The sequence below is a fragment of the Aspergillus terreus genome, genomic scaffold (genome assembly GCF_000149615.1).
Source record: "Aspergillus terreus NIH2624 scaffold_4 genomic scaffold, whole genome shotgun sequence".
NCBI classification, from domain to species: Eukaryota; Fungi; Ascomycota; class Eurotiomycetes; order Eurotiales; family Aspergillaceae; genus Aspergillus; species Aspergillus terreus.
In genome coordinates this window covers 638,094-663,578 of record NT_165927.1, presented here as the reverse complement: position 1 = coordinate 663,578, position 25,485 = coordinate 638,094, and the positions used below count along the sequence as shown (strand labels likewise).

The following is a 25,485-nucleotide window of genomic DNA, read 5'->3' as shown; positions in this document are numbered from 1 at the left end:
GGAGGCCCTCAATCTTCGGGATGAAGACTACGAGGTTGCGACCGGGTTGGATGGAGGGAGCAGATGAGGGGAGACTACGAGAAGGTCGAGTGTAACGGAAGAAAAGGAGAAGAACGAATCTACCTAATCGATCATGTAATCTAGGCCCAAAGAAGACCCACCGTCATCGCTGCCGTCGGTTCCCATTGGCCATGGGAGCTGTCAGCTCTTACATCATTTGAGGTACAGTTACCTAGTTACCTAGGTACTTGGGAGGTACTCTTTCTGTGAGGTTAGTATGCGAAAGGTACCTTATTTCTACTAGTATATCTATGTATGAACAGGGTATATTCTCTCCGGCACTACTATCATTCGAGTAACTCTGAACTCGAGTCCTGTCTCCAGTGCAGGTGGTGATCGTTGCAGATCCGATCGGAATGTGCCAAGCCGAGGCACAGATCACACTGCCTCTCGACAAATTCCCTTCTCAACCATGCCCAAAACCCGCTTCGTCTGCGTTTCCGATACACACGCCTACACTCCCTCCGAGGCCGGGTTTAAACTGCCTCCTGGTGATGTCCTGATACATGCGGGCGATCTCACCACCCGAGGCAGCCTATCCGAGCTGCGGAAGACCCTACAATGGATTTCTGCCGCTGACTACGAAGTCAAGATAGTCATCTGCGGTCTGTTCGCATCAGCCTCCTTACCGAGTGCCTCAGCCTTTGCTACCCCATTTGTACACCTGCAGCGATGCGCTGGTACTCTGCACGGGGGATCCAGACTGACCAGACCCAGGAAACCATGACATCACACTCGACCCAAGCTCCCTTCCGAAACAAGGCGACGAGGCTCTAGAAGAGTCCCAGAAATGCATCGAAACGATCACCGCTACACCCTCCATTCTCTTTCTCAGGCACGAGTCAGCGCTAGTCCGCTTGACCCGTCCCACCGGCCCCAACACCGTCTTCACGGTCTTTGGGTCCCCTTACTCGCCGTCCCATTCCCACGGGACAACATCCACCTGGACTGCGTTCGGATACGAGTCCGACGCTGCAGCAGCACTCTGGCAGCACATCCCATTGGACGCCGACGTGGTCGTCACGCACACCCCGCCTCATTCGCTCTGCGACCGCCGCACGGCAGCCGTTGGGCCCGAGGGCTGCGACGCCCTGCGCCGTGCACTGGGGAAGGCTCGCCCGCTGCTGGCGGTTTGCGGCCATGTTCACGAGTCGCGAGGCTGTGAGCGTGTGCGATGGGCGTCTTCGCCATCATCCTCATCCTCGTCTCAATCACCGCAGGATGCGAGTGAGATTGAGTGCGTTGAACGGGTGGCTTTGCCGCCTCGCGGCAGTAAGAAACAGAGTCTCGTTGATTTGACGGGCAAACGGGCGCGCCGGCTTGAAAACGAGGGCTTTGCGGCTGAGCAGATGCGAATGCGAGAGGGTTCGTTTCCGGGCACGGCGGACGAGACGAATGCTGTGGTGTGGTATCCTCGAGGTGAACAGGCAGAACAGTGTCTCACAGAGGACAATGACGAATTTGGCGCCCGTCGACGGGAATCCTGCATTGTGAACGCTGCCATTCTTGCGACGAGCTGGCCTCATCGCCAGGGCAAGCAGTTCAACGCCCCGATCGTCGTCGATCTGGATTTGCCTACCTGGAGAAGCAGTGTGACCGACCGGTGATGAACACCTGGTACGATTGGATGCAGTTGACTTGTTATCCGGTTTAAAGGGAGCTTGAGCACCGACTTGTCCTTACGTATGGATTGATGAGCTACCGGCGGGGAGAGGAGCGACGGGGGAAAATCATTACATCATGCAGGTTCATCTACGTCAAAACCGAGCCCAAACAAGATACCGTCGCTCGTAGCAACCCATCACCACCTCCGGCGTCGTTTCTCGGTGCTGGATGATCTAATCGTGCCGCGCTGGACCTTGGAGTACCTAGGCTCTGTCTGCAGGGTCATCTGGAACGGAGACTGGAAGGATGTGACTGCTTCTAGAAACGATCCGACTGCTCACGCATTCGAGGTCATGATAGCGGGGTAGATCGTTTGACCGATACGGATACCTGTATCAACGCCGGTTAGGTATGTGTTTTACCACTCCCCTCGTGTACATAGAGGGGTACCTAGTTACTTATTGCCCTGACAACTGGACGCAAGCCACATTGCCTTTTCCGTGATGCTAATGGAGGAAGTGCAGACGAGTGGAGCGCCCCATCTGGAGAATCCGCACCATCCAGGTGGCATCGCGACAGTTGTCCAGCTGGCGCGCTAACCATGGCTAAAGCTGATTGCCCCCTTGGCTGAAGGGGGGACAGATTTCCCATTATTGTTCCAATGCAGGCTGCAGGTGGTACAGGCGACTATGCTGCGTTCGGTAGTTCGAACGGGGATTGATAAGGTGCGCCCGGCGGGCAGTGACGGGGTCCTAAATAAAGGATACCTAGGGAACTAACTATGTTAGTACTCTGTACTCCGTAGGTTAACTAGTAGTAGGCAAAAGATACGGATGGATGACACCGGCCCCCACAGTGCTCGGGGATGATGATGTGAGCCAGCAAGGTACGGAGTACAACCCCTCCTCATGGGGACGCCTAGGGACAAATCAGCATCCCCATCACACCCAGACAGGTCATCCGTGGGTTAACCGGTGATGGTGGTACACCCTCTGGCCAGACAGATGATCGATCGCATGTCGGTCGGTATCCACGGTTTCATGGGATCTTCTAGTCCGCCAGCCGAGGCCATTCCACGTCCTCTTGTCCTCTGGTCTCTGGTCGATGGAGGTTGACGATCGTTCTGAGCGATACGAAAGGATCTCGGACTTCTGACCTCTGACACTTCTGCAACAGAGGACGAGGCAAAAGAGAACCGGGAGGGGCGATGGTGATTGGAGTGACCTGCAACAATGATCTCCCGGCATTAGTTCTGCATGGCGAGTGGCGGAGAGCCAATGCAACCGAGGGCCTCGTGCGCCGTGGATTTGCTGGACTGGCCACCAATGAATCTTTTCTTTGGGGGGGATGGGCCAGGGTGGGACAGGTCTGACCGGCCGGAGAAGAGGAGGGATTTGAGGCCAGGCTGATGTGATATGTGATGAAGAGGAATCTTGTGACAAAATAAGCGCCGACGTTCTACTATTATACATATACTGTACAGACAGAGTACCAACTGGAGGGTGAGCGGAACCAACTGGGGCAGATCCATGGGTGGTTTCACGCGAGGCCAGGATCGGATCGAGGGAGGGATTTCCGTGGATACGTCAGGTACATGAGGATGGCAGGGTACCTTGCTTTGGGATTCTTATAATTATTATGATTATTATTAATAATATTGATAATTAATATTGAGTGTTATATATATGGTATTATTATTATATTCTTACGAGTGAGGCGAGGATAAAAAGCAAGCGGCCTATGAGAGGCGCAGCAACGACTCTTCCACGATGCGGGGTTTTTGATTTGGTGGGCTGGACAGACGGAGAGAGAGAGAGAACTGCAGATGACCGGAAGGGGCCATTATATTATATCCATTGATGGTCTTCCTCTGTTGTATACCATCATCATTATACCGCAACAGACCGCTCTTTATGCTGGTCCCCCCGTCAACCTCACCGCTGTTTGCGACAATCCCATAATCAGATCCTTTAATTCCATTAATATCGATTAAAGGAAGAACAGAAGACAACCGACAGGAGAATCATTCGACCGAGACTCCCCAGAGCCCAGAGAAAGAATCGGAATGCTCGATCTGCACCGCCACGCGTAAGAATACCGAAATACCGCCAGATACTTCCATTCCAACCACGGGCTCCCGCCCACCGCAAGTACCGGCCAAGTACCTCCTCCAACGACCTCATCTTGCCTCTCTCTTCGCCTCCGTTTTCGTCTCGTCTTGCCCGTGGTCTGTCAGGTTTATTCATCTATCCCGCTTCTCTCGTCTTCGCCGACCTTCGTCTCTCCATGAATGGCTGCATCTTTCTCCCAGCAAATCTGGCCATGAACTGATTGATCGGGTTGTCTCTCCCTTCGACTCATCAGCTGATTTGCCTCCCATTGCATTCGCCCCTTTCGCTTTCACCATCCCCAGTCAGAGTCACATAGACCTAGTCTCCCTCTACTGATACCCTCTTTATAACGTCCCTCTCTTTCAATTCACACTCACTCTCTCATTTCTCCTCCAATTCATGTTTGACCGACTTCTCTCGGCTGCATCATGCCATCCGTACCGGATATCAACCCCTACGCCGTCCTCGGTGTGGCCAAAGACGCCACTCTGGCCGACATCAAATCCGCACATCGCAAACTCGTCTTGAAATGTCATCCCGACAAGATCAAGGACGAATCCCTACGGGAACAGGCCCAGGATGAGTTCCAGAAGGTCCAACAGGCCTACGAACTCCTCTCTGACGAGACCCGTCGCACCAAGTACGACCAGAAGGTCCGCCTGGCCGAACTCCATCACGAAATGATGATGTCGGGCGCCCGCTCTCCGTCTGCCCGAGCCTCCAGCTCCCGTGAATATCGCGATGGCCGCATCTTTGAGACCCGCGCCCCCGCCGACGCCGGTTACGAGGACGATGACCTGCGATACCCCGACGAGCCCCCGCGGTCAACCTCGCGCAAGTTCGACGAGTTCAGCGCCCGTCCGCGCACCAAGGCCGCCCCCGACGACCGCCGCAAGTCCCGGTCCGTTCCCCTCAACAGCAGCAGCAGCACTCCGCGCGCCACCAGAGAATCCCCCCGCGATGCCGCCAAAGCGACCCACTCCGATCGGGCCAAGTACCGTACCAAGGAACGTCGACGGGAGGTCTACGAGAAGTACGAGCGAGCCACGGCTCCGCCGCCGCACTATGGCCGCTCCGACGACGACTATGACGATGCCTCCGACTCCAGCACCAGCACCGTCTACGTGAAGATGAAGGTGCCCTCCAGTTCCCGTCGTAGCCGCCCCTCCGCCCGCAAGACCAAATCCGCCGACACGCCGCCTCCACCACCGCGCTATACCGCTCCGGCCTCCGACGATGACTACTCCGATGACTGCCACAAGTATGACAAGCTGGCGCACACCGCCCGCGATTACATCCACCGCTCCGGCGGCACCGTGCCCATCGAGATCGACAGCCGCCGTCACCACTACCAACGGTCGTCGCGCTCGCCCCTCCGCTACCGCGAGCACGACTCGCCGGAGCCCGAGTCCTCGTCCTCGCGCCGCTCCGCCCGCTCCAAATCCAAACGCTCCAGCAAGGAGAACGTCTCGTCCTCGCGCCACGGCTCCTACGAGGATCTCGACCGCCGCGACTCCGCCAAGATCCCCGTGCCGCCGCCCATGCCCTCGGCTGCCACCGCCCCGGGCAGCAAGCATGCCCGTCCGTCCCTGCAGACCTCCTCCCGCTCCGCCTCGTCCTACACCGGCCGTCGTGACGGCCCCGCCGCCTCCAAGCTGTACGCCATGGCCCAGGAGCCCGTCCCGCGCGCAGCGACCACCACCACCCGCCTGCGCGCCGGCATCGACCGCACCGACTCCGGCTACTCCAGCCCCGGCACTCCAGAGATGGTCGCCGAGCGCGAGCCCGTCTCGAAATCCACCTCCAAGCGCTACAAGATCCCCCGCGACTCGCCGCCGCCCCCACCCCCAGAAACCCAAAACCATCCTCGTCGAGCCGCCGCTGCGGCCGTCCCCACGCCACGCCCGCACCTCCGCCCCCACCCGCCCCCACGGCCCCAAACCTCCCGTCCGCAGCAACACCGCCAACTACCCCTTTGTCGCGGAGTCGCCGCGCGCATCCGGCGGCGGCAGCAGCGGCCGGAGGAAAGCCTTCGGCGAGGTCGACTACGTCGACTGTCCGCGGGACAAGGTCAGCTACCGCGAGATCGCCCCGGATCATATCGTGAGCTCGCACCCGCGCTACTCGGCGTATGATCAATATGGGCCACCGCCGATGATGCCGCGGCGCCAGTCCGCGGCGTATGCCCAATGAATATCACGACAGAACCTATGACTTATACATTTGCATTTTCTTGATGGGTTTGGGTTTTTCTTCTTTTTCTTTCCGATGATTGAACTTGTTTTGCAATGTCTTTCGTCCTGTTGTTTTTAACACCCTTTTTTATAACGATACTAAACTGATATTGCTCCGGGCGTTGAGGAGTTCAATGATGACGATCATGAGTGACGATGGGCGGTGGGGTCGGGGTTGGCTATATAGGTCTAGCAACGTACAGAAATGAAATACCATCTTATCCGTAAAGAAGCCTTGCACTGGAGCCTAAGATCAGACGTAATCGACATACTATTATCCTCTACCATGCATAGACACCTCTAGTAACAATGATGAACATACAACACGCCCGGCCTCTGACGACAGACAGATCAAGCATTTACATCGAATATAAGCCATGGATAAGAATCAACAAACAACAGGAGTAAGCCAGTAACCAACCGGGTATGTATTGTATGCTCTGAACTAATTGCTATTCCACTTGACCTGTAAGACCAAAATCGGGCGTCAGGGAACGAACTCAGCTGTGGGCCTATCGTCAGAACCGGATCCTTCCGCTTGGTCGAAGAGATGAGAACTGCGTTTTTGAAGCAAGACACCGTAAATAGTGATTGATATTAGGGGGGGTGGGGTGGTGGATATGGAGTGCTCCGGGAAAGACTACGGCTCGGTCCAGTCGACCTGATCAGTCACCGGCGCAGATCCGTCTTTCGCATATGTGATACGGAGACGAAGACGCAGCTTGGGTGGGAGTGCCTACAGACAAGAAAGTCAGCACCTGAGAATGAACCTGAATTCCGTGCAACTTACCCCACTGAGAGCTGTCACTTTCAGCATCTGGATGCCTTCATCGCCGCCCTCGAGATCGGCCTTGTTGATCGCACTCAGTTGCAGTCGTTGGCTCTTGGGCACGGCAGCCTGAAGTCCAACACCCGAGAAACTGCCAAAGTTAGACGCGTTGCGGAAACGAGCCTGGATCTGTGCATTGTTGGGACCGCTCCGTTGCACTTGTAACGTCAGAGACAACTCGTTTTTATCGAACGCAGTGTGTGCGGGCGCTGCGGCCGCGGAAGCCGCTGGAGCTGGAGACGTGCTAGATCCCAGGCCCCCTAGTAGATCCAGGGAAGACGCTGGCTGTGTGGGTTGGGGAGACGGGGTCGCGCTGGCCCCATTGGAGCCAAAGAGGTCCATGATGGCCGCAGTGTTGCTCTGGGCGGGCTGCTGGGCTGGTTGAGGCGCTGGTGAGGACATTCCCGAGTCCCCACCAAGGATATCGGCCAGTAGATCGGCCGTGTTTTGAGAGGTGTTACCGGTCGGGCTGGTTGCGGGCGCGTCGCCGCCCATGAGATCGAGGAGCATGTCTTGTTCCGCCTGCTTAGCAGGTTTCTTGGTCTTGTCCTTGAGGACCTTGCTTTGGCGCTTCTTGGTTGGTGCGCCCAACACCCTCTGTTCCTCGCGAATCTCAGGCGCGGGCATCCGTTCCAAGACGCCTTGGCGGATCTGGTCATATCCAAAGAGGTTGCTGTACTCGACGGCTCGCTGCTGAATCTCCACGCTGAGATCGGCGGTTCTGCTCAGGAGGAAGCGACGGAGACGCTCAATCTGGCTGGGGTCAGACATGCGCACTGTCAGCTTCATCGAGGCCGTGGTGATGTACTCGACCACGGTCTGCGAGGCATATGTGCTGTTAAGGATGTTGTTGAAAAGATCAACAATGTCACTCTCTTGAACCTCCTTCACCAATTCCTCTTCCTCGTATTGCCCGCCGCGGAGGAGGCTATCGCCATATTCGCCAATCACCCAAGTGGCGGCCAGTGTGAGCCCCTCCTGGGAGATATCGTCCTTCAGGGACATGTACAGCTTCTGCACAGAGTAGGTCTGTAATTCCGGGGTTGTCGCGATGAGTCGGACAAAGGAAGACAGGATCTGTTCCTTCACATAGGCACCAGCCAGTTTGAGAACCCGCAAGATTGTGTCGACGTGCCAGCGCTTGTTCGGTGCGAACCGATCAGCGGCAATCCCGATCTGGGTAGTCATGGCAGGCTTGAACTCATTATCCGCCACCTCCAAGAACGCCAACAATTCCCGGACAAGAACGCGGACATTTCCCTCGTTGATCAGCATGAAGCTCAGGTCCAGAGCTCGACGTCGGATACTGATATCGGGATCACGGAGACATTCCAAGATGGTATTACGGTGTCTCTGCACGGCATTCGGTTCAATGGCGACGACCTTGTTCAGTGTGTTCAGGGCGACGTAGCGAATGTTGTTGTCCTTATTTGTCAGGAACTTTCCGAGAATGTTAACACCCAGGACACGCAGACCCGAATCAGCTTCAATGTCGAGGATGGTCAGGACAGCTTCGTAGAGGATGGAGTTGCCGACGTTCTTCGAAGAATCCGTGTTGGTAGCCACCTGGGCCAGGATATCGTTAATCAACTCGCTCGTCGCAACATCACCTCTTCCCAACACTCTCAGGAGACGCAGGATCTTGACCTGGAGGAAAGGATCGGTGATTCCAGAGACGTCATGTTCCGGGGCGTATCCCGACGTGGTCAGCCCTTTCAGAGCACGCACAAGCCCGCCAGCCAGGGGCCGGAACATTTCGATCACGCCTTCCTGGCCTTCTTCCGCTTCCTCCGCCTCACACATGTCAATGACCAAAGTCAATCCACACAGCAAGACACCGTGGTTCCGGTCAGACAGCAGTTGTTTAGCCTTTTCCAGGAAATGCTCCTGCAAGTCCGGAACCTTGCGGCAGATGCGCATGGCACAGAGGGCAGCTTTCCTCCGGATATAGGGGTTCGCGGTGGACAGAAGGTTCTCGACTTCGGGAAAAAGATCTCGTGACATCTCGACGGAGGCGATGTTGCCGAGGGCGCAGAGGGCAAGGCCGACGATATATTGGTTGGAATGGTTGAGATCACTACATTCGGGGAAAACGACGTCAGCGCAAGTCCTGGAGGAGCAACCAGAACCGGGGGTTGACAACTGACTTCTTCAATGAGTTCGTCACCAATGTCAACACTTCCTGGTTCTCATCCAACAACAGCATGGTTCCCAGGTAACCCAGACGCTTGTCGGCAAAGCGGTGGGAGGCGAGGAGCTTTAGACATTCGATCTGACCGAAGTGGGTGCGTTCACCGAGGGTGAACAGGTATAGGAGTTTGGCTACATTGTTTCTCCTGTAGGACAATGTAAGCGGCCGGTTTGGACGAGCGGAAGAACAAGCGTGGCGTGTAATGCTGACCGGATTCCCGAATCATGGCTCTCTTCGCGGAAGGATGCACGGATGGCGGCACTCTCTTTCTGAATGACGGCACGTTCGTCGGCAATAGTTTTGGCCGAACGAACATTACGGATGAATTGTTTCACTGAAGAATGAATAAGAGAGGAATTGGTTAGCGAGGGAGTAGATGAGGTCGACCAAGAGGGAGAATAGATGATAGGGTGTGGGGGATGTAGGGAATGGGGGGGACGACGTACGGGAAGTCATGTCGGCCACAACAACCCCCCTACAGGGAGATGAAAAATGGGGGAAGGGAGAAGAGGTAAAAGGGGGATGGATAGGAGAGAGGAGGAGAAGGAATGCGAAGAAACCGGTCTTGCGCAAACCAGAGGAAGACGGAGGTGAGGTGAAGCTGTTGAGAGGGACTCTCGAAACAACCAACTAACAATCATCCCGTTGCTGGCATCTTGGCGCAGCCTGATGGGGTTAGTGCAGATTAATCACGTGCGGCTCGACACCTGATGCGCTTATGCCTTACTGCCTTACTGCCTTGCAGCCTTGCAGCCGTATCGCCGTCCCGCCCTTGCGCTTGCCGTATTCGTATCTGCATCGGCACTCGGAAGCCGCCAGACCGAACCCGCATGACGTGAGCGTCTCTTCCTCCAACTTCCGGGCGATCTTCTTCATTCTGGACCATGATGTTTCAACCACATGAACACATGTCGCGGTGGGCGGTGTTCTGGTGATCCTCCTGTTCCTATATCATTGGTCCTGGCGCGACTTCGAGCGGCTTTGTCGGCTTCTCGACGGCTGCCGATTACATATCAAAATACGGAGTACCCACGGAGGATCCACCATAGCAACACCGCCCTGCAACCTGCACCTCATTGAGCATACCTAGGTACATATATACTTGGCTCCTTCTCGTCTGACTTGATTCTCACATTGTCCGGAATCAATGTGACCTGAATATACCCTTTCCTCCCTGTCAACCTCACCGTCAGCAGAAATGTCGTCGGTCGACTACCGACCCAACGGCTCCTCCGCATTGCGGCCGCGGCACGCGATGGGATTGAAGAAGTCCGACGATACTGCGAAGATGCCTGTTCTGGAGAAGCTGGCCTCTGATTCCAGGTACGCTCTTCGCTGCACAATCGGATCTATATACACGGACTGACCATTCATCCAGCGGCGTTTCCACCCCCGTCTCCGAGGATGCGCCTCCTTCCGTACAATCCATCTCGACCGCTCGCAAGCAGGCTCGCGCGCGCCATCGCATCTTCTACAGCATTGACTATGTACCCCGCGTATCACACTTTGATCCCAAGAGCGACTACCATAATTTCCGCGGATTCTTTACCCTGTTCTGGATCGTCCTCTTCATCATGGTCGTAACCACCATGCTGCGCAACATCAAGGACACAGGTTACCCCCTGCGCATCAGAGTCTGGAGTATCCTCTCGGCGAACGTCTATTCCATGGCATTCAGCGACCTCGCGATGGTTGTCAGCAGTGGCTTCGTTTTACCCCTGCACCGCCTCTTCCGGCGTAGCTCGGGGTGGCTGCGCTGGGGACGAGGTGGGATCATCATCCAGAGTATCTTCGAAGTTGCCTGGCTCGTCCTCTGGATCAAGTACGCGCCTTCTCTCCCCGCCGGACGCGCCATCCAACACAGCTAACACGATTTCCCAGCTGGCCATTCATGCTGCAATGGACCTGGACCGCGCAGGTGTTCTTCACTCTCCACACCCTGACCTTCCTCATGAAAATCCACTCCTACGCCTTCTACAACGGCCACCTCAGCGAGACCGAGCGCCGACTCTCCGCCCTCGACAACCCCGGCTCGCAGCCCCTCGACGCCGCGGTCCACTATCCCGAGCCGTCAACCCGTCGGCCGGCCCCCCGACGCACCCGCTCGAACTCCGTCCCCGAGCTGCGCGAGGATCTTGCCACGGAGCTGACCTCCCCGCTGGGCCATGTCACATACCCGCAAAACCTCACGCTCGCCAACTACGTTGACTACATCTTCTGCCCGACGCTCTGCTACGAGCTGGAGTACCCTCGGAGCAAGGACCGCTCCTGGACGGAAGTCGGCCTGAAGTCGCTCGCCGTCTTCGGGTGCATCTTCCTACTAACTCTAGTAAGCGAGGAGTTCATTCTGCCCGTCCTCAGCGAGGCCAACGTGCACCTCCACCGCACCGCCAGCGTCGGCGACAAGGCCCTCATCCTCGCCGAGACCATCAGCATGCTCCTGTTCCCTTTCACCATCACCTTCCTGCTCGTCTTCCTCGTCATCTTCGAGTACCTCCTCGGCGCCTTTGCCGAGATCACCTGTTTCGCCGACCGTCATTTTTATTCCGACTGGTGGAACTCGTGCGATTGGTATAGTAACCCCCCTATCCGCCCTGTCAAGAGAACGAAGAGTGTACTAACTGATAAAGGCTGGAATTCTCGCGCGAGTGGAACATTCCCGTCCACCACTTCCTCCGCCGCCACGTGTATTTCTCCTCGTTGACGCATTTCTCCAAGCCCGTCGCCATGTTCATCACCTTCCTGGTGAGCTCGATCGCCCACGAGCTGGTCATGAGCTGCATCACGAAGAAGCTGCGCGGCTACGGGTTCTGCGCCATGATGCTGCAGCTGCCCATTGTGGCGGTCCAGAAATCGCGCTACTTCCGCGGGCAGACGACTCTGAACGTAAGTGTGCATTGGGACTGTCACGGTGCGTAAATGGTGTGCTGACCTTTTTCGCAGAACCTGTTCTTTTGGTTATCTATGATCTTTGGTCTGGCTCTTGTAGGTCCTCCTTGGCTGTCATTGTTTCGGCTAGTGCTAACCAATATAGATGTGCGCGTTGTACGTTCTTGTTTAAATTCAGGTAAGATAAGGTGCTGTATCTATGGTTGATCTGTATCATCTGTGCGAGTTCATCCTTCTGTACCATATGGCTTTGGATTATACCCTTCATTTTGTTCTGTCTCTAGATTCATTCATTGGCGGTTGCTTGGGCGTGTGAGTACCTACATATTAGAGGTAGATTAGAAAATGTAGATTCCATATATTGTCATCTAGCAAAAACTCCACCTATACTAAATACAAACCAGAACGCCATAAATGAATTGAACCAGTGCAACGCCGAAATCACCAAAACAGACCAAACAGAAAGACGTACACTATACCATAGCTATATACATCTAGAGATGTTCAATAGGCTCTTCGGGCAGAAGCAATTCTCGCTCTCTTACTTCGCGAGGAAGACACGCCTTCAGGGGTGGACGTACGATATCGTTGAACAGGAACGTCCCATAGACCAGCAGGACAAAGCCCAGCACCTGCAGCCACTTGAAGGACTCCCATCCGAGCGCGAGCGAGACCAGCCAAATGAACAGGGTGCGGCAGGTGTCGATCGTGCTGCGAGAGGTCGCGGAGACCGACCGGGTGACGGAGAGGCCGAAGAAGTTGAAGCCGCTGGCGATAGTGAATTAGTTATGTTGAACGCAGGCAAGACGCAGGGGGAGAGCCGAAGCCATAGTCATACCCAATGCTGAACATGATCAACACGCTTGAAATCATCACGTTCTTGTTGCTGAGCACCTGCCGCCATCCCTCATTCGCATCAAAGTAGCCATACCGACCGGCAGGCGTGCGCCCAATCGTGAAATGCAGGATGATCGATGCGATCACCGTAACGGAGAAACCGAACACGCCCTCCCAGCCGACCACCTGGATCGGGTCCATGGCGTAGTTCTCCAGGATCCACTCCTCCGAGACGAATTGTGACGCGGTGAAGATCTGCGCCGCGGCAATCAGGAGGACGCCGATGACGGCCTTGACAGCCTCAGGCGTGCTCGCCACAGCGCGAGCCTGCAGGGTAGCGTTGGTGACCGCAGCTATCGCGTTCTCCTTGGTCAAGTCGTGGTGCGAGCTGTCGCCGAAGAGGGCACCCGCCAGACCGACAAGCGCGACGCCGAGCACGACGACGAACAACGCCATCCACTGGTACAGGTACAGCTTGCGGTGGAGGAAGAGGACGCTGAACAGACCGACGAAGAGAACTAGGGCGCCCCGAGTCATTTGGTAGATACTGGCGGCGACAAAGAGCAGCCCAACATTCATGAGGGTAGTTCCGGCAATATCACAGCACGCCGGCGCAGCGAGAAGGAAGATCTTCCGGCCCTGCAGTTTGGTTCGTCCATCCTCGGCGTGCGATGGCTTTGTGGGGTCATCCGTTCCGTTGCCAACATGGTGATCGTCGTCGTCACCGTCCTCGAGGTGGTCGTCACCGTTGACAGGGCGATAGCCGCCGGCAAGAAGGGGTGATGTGTCGCTCGAGAAGCGCGGGGCGACGTAGCGCCGGTAAAGGAAGGAGAGGGCAACCACGAGCCAACTTCCCGATTCACCGACGAACATTTGAATCCTGAAGCGGTGAAGGTCAGCAGAAATGAGGAAACGGCGGATCTGGTGTACCCACGTCTGGATAACGGGTTGTTCGAAGAGGTGACGATCGCTGGGATCGGGGGAGTCGCAGTTTCGAACACATTGCATATCCTGGTTGACATGGTCAGACGATCACGAGGAGACAGCACAGAGTCGGTCGTACCTGATATTTATTCAGAATAGTGTTACAAACGCCGGTCACGAGCATCATCGTGACCAGGAAGGGGATGAGGGCCTTATTCGCCATGGTGAACGGGGTGAGCTCTGGAGATGTTTCGTATCGGTTGTTGTGGTTGTGAAAGCGGAGACACAGACAAAGGATGGGCGGAGATGACGCAGATGATCTGTTGGGGGACTGGAGTTCCAGGGCAATATCACTGGAATCAGGCAGAGTAGAAAGCTGGTGTAGCGGAGTTAGCGAGAGGCCATGTCGAACGGCGGGCACAGGAACCAGGAGGGATGAAAGAGGGGAAAAGAGAGAGAGAGAACGGGACAAAGAAGGGGAGGATGGATGAGGCGCCGAGCAGGTGACTAGGCCTTATCTTATCAGCGCAGATCTCCCGTGCCGCACTACAAAAGGCATCTATGACGTGGATGTACTCGGTATAGGTACGGTTCATGATAATAGTCCAGGTAAATAGAATAGAATCATAACGCCTAATTACACACGGGATCCTCCCGGCATTCCGACCCATATCAAACAGCCCGCTGTAGAAGAAAGAAACCGACATGAAAAACATGAACAGCGCATAGAAAATTCCCGGGAGCTCATCGTAAACAAACCCTATCTCTGCTAGTATTCAAGTCATCGAGAATCCCATTTCTTTGTTTTCTCAATTGCTCCAAGAAACGCCGTGGCTAATCCAGCAAACGAAGAAATATTGAAAGACAGAAAGAAAAAGGCCCAAAGAATAGAGAAGAAAAACAAGAGAAGAAGGAGAAGTAAAGGCAAACGCGCTTGGGGTGGCCGTAATGTACAGGAAACAGTCCATATTTATGCAGAAGGAAAGATCAATCAGAAGCTGAAAGCTTTCCAATCCGGCGGAAAGCGAGGCGCCATCAATCACAGTACAAGGGCTGTCGATGCATTCTCCAGTTCGCCACGTTCAACCGCATCCCAATCGAAATCGATCGTGGGTTGGCTCATCAGAAATCCGTCTTCAAAGCCCCCCGGAAGATTGATCCAATCGGCGGGAATCCAGTTCTCCTCGGGGAGCACGTCGTTGGCTTTGCCTGTCGTGTCATCGGGTCTCGGGAGCTCTCCATCCTTCGGCGTCTGGGTGACTGGGGCGCTCTCCACCGAATCAGGGGTGTCTTGCGTGTTTGTGAACATATCCGCATTGAGAAATTCGTCCATGGCGCCGAAGCCCAGTCCGCTGTCCCCGAGATCGATAAACGCCTCGTTGATGGCCTCCAGAGACACGGCACTGTCGGCCCAGGGGTCTTTGGCGGGGGCCTCCACAGGCGGTGCTGGTTCGGAAGTCTTCGGGGTTTCTTTCTTGGTCTCCTTGCCCTTCGTCATCGGTGCTGGAGTAGGTCCCTTGGTAGACGGGCCACGGGGAGTGAGTTGTGGTTGGTTGGACGCAGGGGAACCGGCCTTCGGGCCCATCTGGCTGGGGACGCGGCCCATCGGGGTGGTGCCCGTAGTGGCCGGGGTGGTACCAGTCTCCGGCTTCAGGGGTGAAGCAGTCACGCCGGCCTTCGCAGGGGTGGGCTGGGCCTCCTTCTTCAGGCTCGACATCTCAGTCTTGTCCTCATCCTTGATCAGGGCACTGCGGGCACTGTCAAGAGCAAACTGAAGGGGATCATCGATAGCCTCCTCCTTGTGGCTCTCCTCCACATGCTTGTCCAGCGCGCTCTGGGTAGCAAAGCCTCGAAGATGGTGCGGACACTCTGCGACACTGCACACGTACGACCCACCAATTGCCGCGGCCGCGGGCATTTTGACGTCGGCGGGCCGGGTGGTTGGCGGCTTGGTAGCAGGCGTGCCGACGGTGGGGGTAGCCCCTGGATGGGACTGCTTTCTCTTCTTCGGCGGAGGCAACTTCAACTGCTCCGGCGGCATGCTTCCCGGCCCGTACGCATGAGGAACGCCCTGAGGGGACGGCGCGCCAAATGGGGCGGGTGGAACGGCCGATGTTGCAGACACGGCGGTCTGGCTCGACGCTCGCCGCGCCCGTTGGAGAGCTTCCTCTTGTTGCTGGAGCTGTTGCAGGTTCGTGGCATTCAGGGCTGGCATGGCGTTTTGGCTTGCTTGTGTCAAGGGTGGCTGGGGACCGCCGGGTCGTTGTCCAGGAGCTTGATTTTGATGCTGACTGACGCGGGTGATCATCGCATGGAAGAGCTTCTTAATATAATTTATGGTGGCGGTTAAATTTTCGGGAGAGATGGTCAGGCTGTCATTAAGAACCCAGTCCGGACTATTCTTGAACTGCCTCATCAATTGGATTCGCTATATTCACTGGGTTAGACGGCAGTGACTCCAGGAGGACGATGGGCGGAACTTACCATTGCCAGCAAACTGCGCACATTCTTCTCTTGGCCGGGGATTTTTGCAAACCACTGGACCAGGGTATCCATCCGGCCCAGCATATCAGTACAGTCCCGAAGTTGCTGGTTCATCGCTGCATGCTGCTCGGGCGTGATGGCTGCGAATTTCACTGGGGGCGCTTGTTTCAAGGTATCCTGATAAGCTTGACGGATCTTCTCCGGCAGATTGTTCCAAGCCTCTTCCGCTGCAGCCTTGGTACGAGTCTGGCCTTGCTGGCGTCGCATATGTGCTTCAATCTGCGCACGTTGCTGCGGCGTCATGGCGGCCAACTGCTCTCTGGTGAATGGCATATTGGGCTTGGAGGGTGCAGGAGCCGCCACCCCTTGCGGGGCACCAGCCTGAGTTGGCTTTTGCGCCACTTGATTGTCGGGATTTTGCGCGTCTGCGGTCTCGTCGCTCGGCAACTTCCTCTTCGCGGGTTGTTGCTTCGCCGGAGGGGCCTTCTTTCCTGGTACGGTCGTGGGGGCTTTTGTCGCCGGGCTTTGTTGCTGCGGTTGCGTTGCGGGCTGCCCGGGGCCCTCTGGGCGGAGATGGGGGCCAGGAGCTGGTCCGCCCACGGGGGTCTGCTGAAGTGCCTGGGTTTGCTGTTGTTGGGCGGCCAACTCCTGCGCTTGAGCCGCGCGTTGCTGAGCCAAGAGCATCAACTGCCGTTGTCGGGCTTTGTTGAGGCTTTCCCGAATTTGGTCATCCGTGAAGTTTTGGGCCATGGCCGGGTGCCGCTGACGAGCCGCTTGGATGTCTTGTGCGGTGACGGGGCGGATCGCAGCCATGTTGATCGCAGCTTGCTGTTGCCCCGGCGGAAACTGCTGAGGGTTCATCATCGGCGGTTGCTGGGGGGCTTGTGTCGGGCCCGACATCCAGGGACCCTGCCCCGCCTGGTCTGGGTTGCGACTGCGTTCTTTGCTCTGGTTGAGGATTTGCGTAAAGTGGAATTTCTGGAGGGCCATCAACTTCTGCAGATTCAGCCCTCCTGGGAGTTGTGGATTTGTCGCGGCCCACTGTTTGAGCTGACCCCACGTCTTGATATTCTTGGGCACCAGCGAAACTATGTTCGGGTTATTTCCCAGAAGTGAGGGTGGGAAGTGTAACCGGTCCATCTCCTTGCTTTGCTCATTCGAGAGCTCTAGATTACCGCCTGACTGTTGGAGTAGCTGCATCTTATACAGCTCTTGACGCTGCTGCTGCTGCTGCTGTTGCTGTTGGAGGGACATTTGTTGACCAGGCATCATTTGTTGCGCCCCGCCCATCCCAGCTAGCTGCGCTTGTACATTCATCGCTCGCATGTTCTGGTTGTTCGCCATCGACTGGGCCTGCGCGGACTGGGACACGCTCTGCTGCATGGGCACGGATTGCCGGGCCGCGTTGGCTCTCGCCAGGGCCGGGTTATTCGCCATGGCGCGCCGCTGGGCCAAGACCCGGTTCAGCTGCTCTGGAGACATTTGCGCCAGTTGTTCTTGAATGGCCGGGGGGAGACCCGGGGGGATTTGCGGTCGACCCTGCATAGGCTGCTGGCCTCCCATGGAAGGCTGCTGGCCCATGGCGGGTGCCCGCGACGGAGGACGGACTTGCGCTGCCATCTGCGCGGGAGACATCTGGCCCGGGGGCATGGGTCGGTTCAACATGGGCATGGCAGGGCTTTGCTGCGGCATGGGCTGTTGCAGGTGCGAATTAGCTTGGCCGGCCTGGGAAATCGCCATCTGGGCTTTTTGAGCTGCCTGGGCGCGGGCCTGGGCCTGAGCCTGGCTCTGTGCTTGAGTCTGGGGCTGGAAAGGGGCGGCCGGCTGGGGCCGATCCGGCGGCATATTCGGGGTGTTTTGCATGTGTTGTTGGGCGAACATCTGGGGGTTGATGCCGGCAGCGCCCAGATTAGCCTGTCCTCCCTGCGCGAGCTGTTGGCCCATCGGGAAGGTGTTCTGGGCGTTGTTGAACGGTTGTTGGTTCATCTGGGAGGAGCTCGCGGGGACGACCAGCTGACCAGCTTCCTGCGAACGGAGGCCATCCGCCTGCTGTCCTTGGATATTCTCCACATTGCCAATGAAGGAAGAGGGGTCCATACTTGGCTGGTTGCCCATGGCGAAGGCCGAATTGCGCTGCAGGTTCATCATGTTCGGGAACATCTGGGGGTTCATCGTCGGATCAGCGCCCATCATCACATTGTTGGGGTCGACGCCGGTATTCTGGGGGTGAGACATGTCCACACGGGCCTTCATCTGCCGCTTGAGGTGGGCGAGGGCCTGCGAGCGAAAGAAATAGGCGACCGGGTCGATGTTTCTTTCAGTCAGGTACCGGCGTTGTACAGGATTCATGTTCTGCAGGTTGCGTTTGATTTTCTCCGCATCCACCGGCGAGGTCTTGGTCATGATCTGGTGAGCGACGCGATTGACGTTCTCGTACTCTTGCGGAGTCAGGTTATTCAGCTCGTCGACCAGGGCGAGGGTATTGGCGGAGCGTTGTTGAGCGCGTGGCTGCTGCTGCTGCTGCTGCTGCTGCTGCTGTTGTTGTTGCTGCTGCTGCATCATGGCTTGCTGCTGTTGCGATCGCTGCGGCATGGCGGCCTGTTGATTCGGATCGGTCATCCCCATGGCCATGGCTTGTTGACCGGCCATGGGATTGGATTGCATGGCTCGATTCATCTGTTGCGGGAAGGAGGGTTGTTGTCCGACGCCACGCATGCCTCCGGCTTTGGGAGCGCCCGGGGGAATCATGCCATTCTGCATGACGGCGGCCTGTCTCGCTCGAGTGTCTCGAATATGCAATAATTTGTCGTTACATTCTTTGTCGTAATCGACCTAGGAGACGGGTGGGGTTAGCGGGATCTGTTTCGAACGGGGCGACCGGTCGGAGAGGACGTACTTTCTGCTGAGCGTCTTTGAAGGCCTTCTGCTCAAAGCTGAGGGCAGCTTGGGCCAGGTGTTGCAGATCTGCTTGGGGTTGGATAAGGCGAAGGGAGGTGAACCTAGGCGGCGACAGGGATTGATCAGCATGAATGATCGAGAGAGGGAAGAGAACGAAAAGGATAAAGGATGTCATCGGAGCGCAAGCTTTTGTTTGGGGTGGAACGGGCCACGATTCGCTCCGAGGGCAGGATAATGAGCGGGTCACCCACATTTGATACACTCGAACCACGCGCTCTTTCATGGGCACTTCGGCGCGCCAACCGGTATAGGTGCCTTGTGCATGTAAAGCCTGGGCGACATAGTTCATCATGACCTGGTTATTGTCGAGTCTCGGCATCTGGGGGGTGGGCGCGGCGGGCATGGAGCCGCCCACGTTGAAGTTTGCGGGATTCATGTCGACAACCCCCTCTGGGGATCGAGGAGCCGTCCGCGCACGGTATCGGCGGAACTCCGCATTCGCTGAAGGATATGGAATGCCACTGGCGATCGAGGAAGAAAGAGCGACCGAGGGATGGAAGTGGGAGGAGAAGTTGAATCACAAGGAGTGGTGGGAGGAGAGGAGAGGAGAGATCGGTGGAGCGATCAAAACGAGGCGGGAGGAATTGACAGGCGAGTCGAGAGACAGGTCGAGAAAAGGGATGGTGAGGAGACGAGGGAGTCAAACGGAGGGGATCAGACGGTAGCACAGAGCGAAAGAGGTAGAGAAGGAAGAGGAGAAATCGTCCGGACAGACGGGGACGGGCGGTGGTAGTAGGGCGTTCGGGCAGAGAAGGCGAAGAGGAGGGATTATTGATGGGATCCGTTCGTTGGCACACACGGTGGCTCAGCAGGAATTCCTGTTGTTCAAGTCCCGGACAGGGATGTTGCACCGACGGGAGGTCGCACGGAGCGGTCTGGGAGGGAGCCAAATACGAAGATCAGTAAAGCGGACCTGGAGGGGGAGAGAGGAGAAAGGAAGACACCGAAAGAGCGGGAGGGAAAGATAGAGAGAGGCGGAGGAAGAAGAGAGAGTGGAGGGACGGCGAATGGTCGAATGACCGGCAGAGGGTGAAAAAGGAACAAAAGCGATGGAGGGGGAGCGAAGACGGCCAATGGTAGACTGTCGGGAGAAGCTTACCGGGTGTTGAGTGAAGAACCGACCGATCGGAGGGAATGATAGAATGGAGAGGAGAGGAGACGAGAGAAAGAAAGACGAGGGATAGAGGAGAGAGTAGATGAGGAGAGGAGAGGGGAGGAGTTAGGTAGGTAGGTAGGTAGGTAGGTAGTAGAAGAAAGAAAGAGGAAGATGAGAAGTGGTGGATGATCGACCCGCAACAGTCTAGAGTCTGTCAGGTACTCGATGATTACAAGGGACCAGGTTACTAACTGAGGCACCAACCCAAGTCACAGCTAGGTACTAGTACTAGTAGTATCTAGTACCCAAGTTACCTAGTCCCAGTAGTTATTTTGATGCGGATTATTGAGAGGAACAGAAAAAGGAAATCCCGCATCCAATAATGGGCAACAAGGGGGGTGCTCTAGTGGCCGATCCTTGACAGCTGAAGGATTCCTACGATTTCGCATTCAATGCTGTAGAGCTGAATTGGACGTCGATTCGCACGCAGCATTATCTACTAGGTAGGTGAAGAGAAAAGGGCATGCTTCTCCCAGAGAATGATATATGTATAGTCATAATCATAAGGACATCAACGGAAGATCAGTCGATCAAATAAAATCAATCCAAAATGGACTGAACTAAGTTAAGGTACCGACTAGGGACGGATTACGTACACCATCCACTTCTATGCAGACCAGACTACTCCGTACCTCTACCTAAGGTACCTTGGGCACAGATAACATCCTGGACTAGCTGGATTGATTCAAAAGAACTAGAAGATATAGAGAGTACTCCTTAGATATCTCTTGTGAAGAACTACAAATCTCCTCCATGCAAGACCTATAAATAATCCGATGAAAACGGACATCACGTGAGTTGTCGTCACCGCGCGGGTCGCTCATTTAATTGCGGCGTCCCTGAATATCCACCCATTCATCTCCATTCCCATTCAAATAGCCTCACCTCCTCCTCCACAACGACCTGTAACACTACCTCGTCCTCCTCTACTTCGTCATGATCCCCCGTCTCCCATCGCCTTAAATCACCGACATGCTCGCCTCCTCTCCCATTCCCGTCGGCTCCAGCATCTTCTTCTCCTTCACCCTCCTCCTCATCTCCATCGTCGTCCTTCTGCTCCTCCGCCGCTTCCTCACCCTCCGAGCCACCCCCGCCTATCTGATCATTCCCATCTTTCTTGCTCTAGCCCTCCCCGCCAGTGTCGTCCTTCTCGTACCTATCGACCTCGCCTCCAGCTCCCGCGATGGTTCCGGTCCCAAGGCGATTTGGTTACCGGATCGTTTGTTGCTGGTGACCTGGCGCATCGCCTACTGGCTGATCTTTGTCCTCACCTGGTATGTCTCTGCATCCTCCCAGTCCCATCGGATGTCTGGCTGGACACGCGGCTTACCGTGTCTCTTCTTTCCAGGGCTATCCTTCCCCTCCTCGGAGAATACGTCGATTCCGGCTACCGGGACCCCAAGGGTCGCCTGCAATATTCCATCCGGTCCAACGCTCGCTACCAGCTCATCGTCCTGGGCTGCGCATTCGTCGGCTTGATCTACATCTCCATTCAGAATGGCTTCAAGTTCGGCTCCATTAAAGGTCTCGTCATGGCCCTCGCTTACGTCTGGGGTCTCGTCCTCGCCATCTACCTCATGGGCCACGGTCTTGTCTCCATTCCCCGCGCCCTGTTCCGCAACGCCAACGTCAGCGGTCGTCTCCGCCGCGTCCAGGCCCACGCCCCCCGCCTGCATGACCGTCTCATGGACGCCATCAATGATCTCGAAAGTCTCGAGTCTCAAGTGTCGCAGTTGCAGCGACGGAAGACCGGCAGCGCACGCGAATTCCAGGATTGGATCGAAGAGCTGGCTGAACCATCTGGTACTCCCGAGGCCCGCACTCCGCTGTTAGCTCCATCCGAGGAGTCCAGCACTGTCCCGAACGTCATCACTGAACGCTACCTGGCCGACCTCACCCGCCGTCTCCAGCGCGCCCGGCATCAGAAGGCGCGCTTTATAGATGAATGGGACCGACTGGTGTTGTTGGCGGCCGACCTACAGGCCATTATTAACTCCTCCGCCTCCAAGAAGCTTGAATTCAACCACTCGCCGCATCGCTCTACCTTCTGGCCTCGGGTCAAGATCCTGACCCCCTACATGCGATACCATGTGTACGTCCATCTCGTTCCAAAAATCCGTCTGCTGCTCGGCGCGGTGTTTACCGTGGCATCGGTCTGCGTCGTCTGGTCCGAGTTGATCAAGTCGCTGGCCCCCCGCCTGTCCGTCGTCACGCTTTCCATTGTCTCCTACCACAAGGACCCCGCTCCCGTCAACTTTGGCCGACAGGTGACCGCATCGGCCTGGTTGCTATACATGTGCTGGGCCGCGTTGGTGGGCGTGAACGATGCCAAAGTCTGGGGCAACCGTGCGTTGGTCCGTCGCAACACGTACGGCGAGAGTGCGTGCTGGTACGCCAGCCTCGTCGCCCGATTGACCGTCCCGATCGCCTACAATTTCCTCACTTTCCTCCCGACGACTTTTCGGCAAAGCACGACCTTTTATCATCTCCTGGGTCGGTTCATCGACCTGACACCGCTCGGAAAGGGCTTCGACTACTTTTTCCCGGTGTTTATCCTGTTGCCTGTCTGCGCGACCTTGTTCAATCTGTACGGCCGCGTGAAGAATATCTGCGGATTCGGCCTCATCGAAGAGGACGACGAGGACATGGACAACAACCCAGGCGGCTATGGATTGGGCGGCTGGCGTGAGGGCCGAGATCTGATCGAGCGCGAATTGACCGGCCTAGGGTCGCTGGGTCTGTCCGGACGCGGGGTGTCCCCTCGCGCCACCAGTCGCAGCGACGAGGGCACGGGGGCATTTTCGACCTCTCGCACGCCGCGCACCGAGGCCATTCGCCCGGCCCGTCCTGTCCGGGGGCCGGCAACCGCCTCCGCGGTGTTGGATGGGGAGGAGGAGGAAGAGAACTTTTTCCAATCATTTGCGCATCGCGTACGAAACACGTTTGAAACAGCCGATAAGCCGCAATGGCTGCAGGGCGACTTTCTCCGACTTCCCCGATGGATGGGAAACGACGGCAGTGAGGGCAATAGTGGACTTGGGCGATGGTTTGGCGGTCGACCCACGCCTGGGGGCGTGAGATTGTAACTTATTTGTGTTTGCATGGCCAGGCGTTTGGTTGTATATATATATAGGTGACAATAATAGATTATAATTGTATTTTGTTATGGTGTGGGGTAGATATATTTCTGGCTGTAGGACAGTGTGCATGAACCTTCACTACAAGCATCTTTGTGGGATTAATGCAGAAATCATCGTAAATGCAATGACAGGACTTAATGAATGCGCATAGTTATATCTAGACATGCTTGTATGCCTGTAGAGGAAATGGTCAAACTGCTTTGTAAGGCTCGGTTCCGCCTGGCGCCCAAAACGGAAAAGAAAGAAGCCAGCTTCCATGACCTCAACACCTGCGGCTTACGGATTCAGCCTCGCGTCCGTAATTCCCCCTCAATCCATGTCCCTGTTGCTATCGCACGTATCCCAGACCTCTCTGGGCGAGACGTGTGCCTCCTACGTGGATTATATCGCCGACCACCTGCCTCCCTCTGTTCAGAAATTTGTGCTCTCCGCCAAAGCCTCGTCTCCACCAACCTGGATCTCCGAATACCTGCGCTCATTTGACACCACCACCTCAACCACCACCCTTCTCCCGCTAACAGCCCTGTCGCTGGTCCTCTCGGGTGCCATCATCTTTGCTATCATGTCCTCGTGGCGGGACTTCTTCCGCCGTGGCCCGGCGTACTCGCACGTGGCGAACCCGCCGCTCGTCACTGAACAGGACTACGACTACATCGCACCCACGTCCGACGCCCACGGCGACACCGAACCGGATATTGTCCTCCTCCGTCACCGCCGTCACACATACGAGCTCCAATTCCCGCCCTACGCCATCAACGAGGGCCGTCTCAGCGTGGGCCAGCTGCGCCGCCGCGCCGCAGAGGTCACCCACACCGCCGACCCCCACCGCATCAAACTGCTTTACAAAGGCACCCTGCTCGACGATGATGCCCGCCCGTGCTGCGACGAGGGTCTGAAGCAGCACTCTGAGGTGCTCTGCGTCGTCTCCGAGGTCGCCCCTGGCCAGCGCACCCCCAGCGAGGGCCCCTCGGACGACACCAGCGAGTCCGTGGTCGCCCCACCGGCGCCTCTGTCTGGCGAGGAGGGCGAGGCGCCGCGCCGCCGGACCCGCAACCGCGGGAAGAAGGGAAAGAAGGCCAAGAAGAATCAGAAGAAGGACGCGGAGGACGAGGGCAGACTGGCGCCCCCGACAGCGACGGCGGAGTCGTCGCGTCCGTCGTCGGCCGGCGGCGGATCATCGTCGATGCCGGCCCTGGCGCCGAACTTGAAGATGTTTGCGACGGCGGGTGAGCAGGTCCAGGCGCTGCTGTCGTATCTCCGGACCGAGCTCACCCCGCTGTGTGAGGAGTACATTGCACGTCCGCCGGCGGACGCGAAGGCGCGTGACTTCGAACACAAGAAGCTGAGTGAGACGATCCTGGCCCAGGTGATTCTCAAGGCGGATGGGATCGAGCCAGCGAGCGAAGAGGAGCGGATGGCGCGGCGGGCGTTGGTGAAGGAGGCGCTGACGATTTCGGGTCGGTTGGATCAGGCGGCAAAGGAATAGATGGTTTCTCTCTTCGCATGTATGATCCGCTTTTGAATTGTATATGTACGCGGATTTCTGCTTTTGCGGGGCGCGGTTGCTGCGATAGAGTACGGATGGACGGCGTTGGACAAGACCCAATTATTGATCGCATTCCTGTTGCTGGAATGGAGAGTACCTAGACTTTAGAGCCACGTGCGACGGCCAGAGGACGGTGATCGTAGGCAGGCCGTAGAGACGATCGGTCGATAGACTATGCAGACTATGTACTCAGGAGGCAGCGCCGCGATACTAGTGGATTCGACTGGTCGATTCTGGAGGCGTTGTGAGACATCCGATCTATCAGAAGGGCATCCAGCAGTTAACTAGTTATGGAGTATGTTCCAATACCTTGAGAAATATGGTGATCATTGTAGAATATTAAATTCTATTCGAATTCATGGCATCGTCGATGCATAGTTACCAGCGGGGGGAATAAGGACGCCTCCAGATGCGGTCTAGAAGGAGTTAGTCTGGCAACGTTGGGACTAGCGGATCCTCTCCGTCTTTCTCTCTCTCCTCTTTTCTGTCTTCTTCTCCTCCCATCGGCTCTTCTCCTTCAC

At 56.5% G+C, this 25,485-nt stretch overlaps 7 protein-coding genes across 7 annotated transcripts; 4 read left to right on the top strand and 3 right to left on the bottom strand.

Moving 5' to 3' along the window:
• Positions 1-472: 472 nt before the first annotated feature.
• Positions 473-1,667, top strand: ATEG_03026 (metallophosphatase domain-containing protein; the record flags this gene model as incomplete). The annotated part of the gene is made up of 2 exons (XM_001212204.1): positions 473-740; positions 778-1,667. The coding sequence occupies 2 exons, from the start codon at positions 473-475 to the stop codon at positions 1,665-1,667; spliced, it is 1,158 nt and encodes a 385-aa protein (XP_001212204.1).
• Positions 1,668-4,204: 2,537 nt separating this feature from the next.
• ATEG_03025 (J domain-containing protein) lies at positions 4,205-5,911 on the top strand (the record flags this gene model as incomplete). Its single annotated transcript, XM_001212203.1, has 1 exon — positions 4,205-5,911. One exon carries the CDS (start codon positions 4,205-4,207, stop codon positions 5,909-5,911), a length of 1,707 nt encoding a protein of 568 aa, XP_001212203.1.
• Positions 5,912-6,650: 739 nt separating this feature from the next.
• On the bottom strand, positions 6,651-9,486 carry ATEG_03024 (AP-1 complex subunit gamma; the record flags this gene model as incomplete). The annotated part of the gene is made up of 5 exons (XM_001212202.1): positions 6,651-6,746; positions 6,801-8,949; positions 8,987-9,175; positions 9,241-9,364; positions 9,477-9,486. The coding sequence occupies 5 exons, from the start codon at positions 9,484-9,486 to the stop codon at positions 6,651-6,653; spliced, it is 2,568 nt and encodes an 855-aa protein (XP_001212202.1).
• A 742-nt stretch (positions 9,487-10,228) lies between these two features.
• ATEG_03023 (putative sterol o-acyltransferase (APE2)) lies at positions 10,229-12,091 on the top strand (the record flags this gene model as incomplete). The annotated part of the gene is made up of 6 exons (XM_001212201.1): positions 10,229-10,353; positions 10,409-10,852; positions 10,912-11,601; positions 11,661-11,916; positions 11,974-12,015; positions 12,065-12,091. 6 exons carry the CDS (start codon positions 10,229-10,231, stop codon positions 12,089-12,091), a joined length of 1,584 nt encoding a protein of 527 aa, XP_001212201.1.
• Positions 12,092-12,209: 118 nt separating this feature from the next.
• ATEG_03022 (putative nucleotide-sugar transporter) lies at positions 12,210-13,903 on the bottom strand (the record flags this gene model as incomplete). Its single annotated transcript, XM_001212200.1, has 5 exons — positions 12,210-12,239; positions 12,392-12,403; positions 12,501-12,687; positions 12,758-13,767; positions 13,820-13,903. 5 exons carry the CDS (start codon positions 13,901-13,903, stop codon positions 12,210-12,212), a joined length of 1,323 nt encoding a protein of 440 aa, XP_001212200.1.
• Positions 13,904-14,719: 816 nt separating this feature from the next.
• Positions 14,720-19,498, bottom strand: ATEG_03021 (uncharacterized protein; the record flags this gene model as incomplete). The annotated part of the gene is made up of 3 exons (XM_001212199.1): positions 14,720-16,108; positions 16,165-18,996; positions 19,061-19,498. 3 exons carry the CDS (start codon positions 19,496-19,498, stop codon positions 14,720-14,722), a joined length of 4,659 nt encoding a protein of 1,552 aa, XP_001212199.1.
• Positions 19,499-21,250: 1,752 nt separating this feature from the next.
• Positions 21,251-24,904, top strand: ATEG_03020 (uncharacterized protein; the record flags this gene model as incomplete). The annotated part of the gene is made up of 4 exons (XM_001212198.1): positions 21,251-21,552; positions 21,627-23,352; positions 23,570-23,587; positions 23,765-24,904. The coding sequence occupies 4 exons, from the start codon at positions 21,251-21,253 to the stop codon at positions 24,902-24,904; spliced, it is 3,186 nt and encodes a 1,061-aa protein (XP_001212198.1).
• Positions 24,905-25,485: the final 581 nt, after the last annotated feature.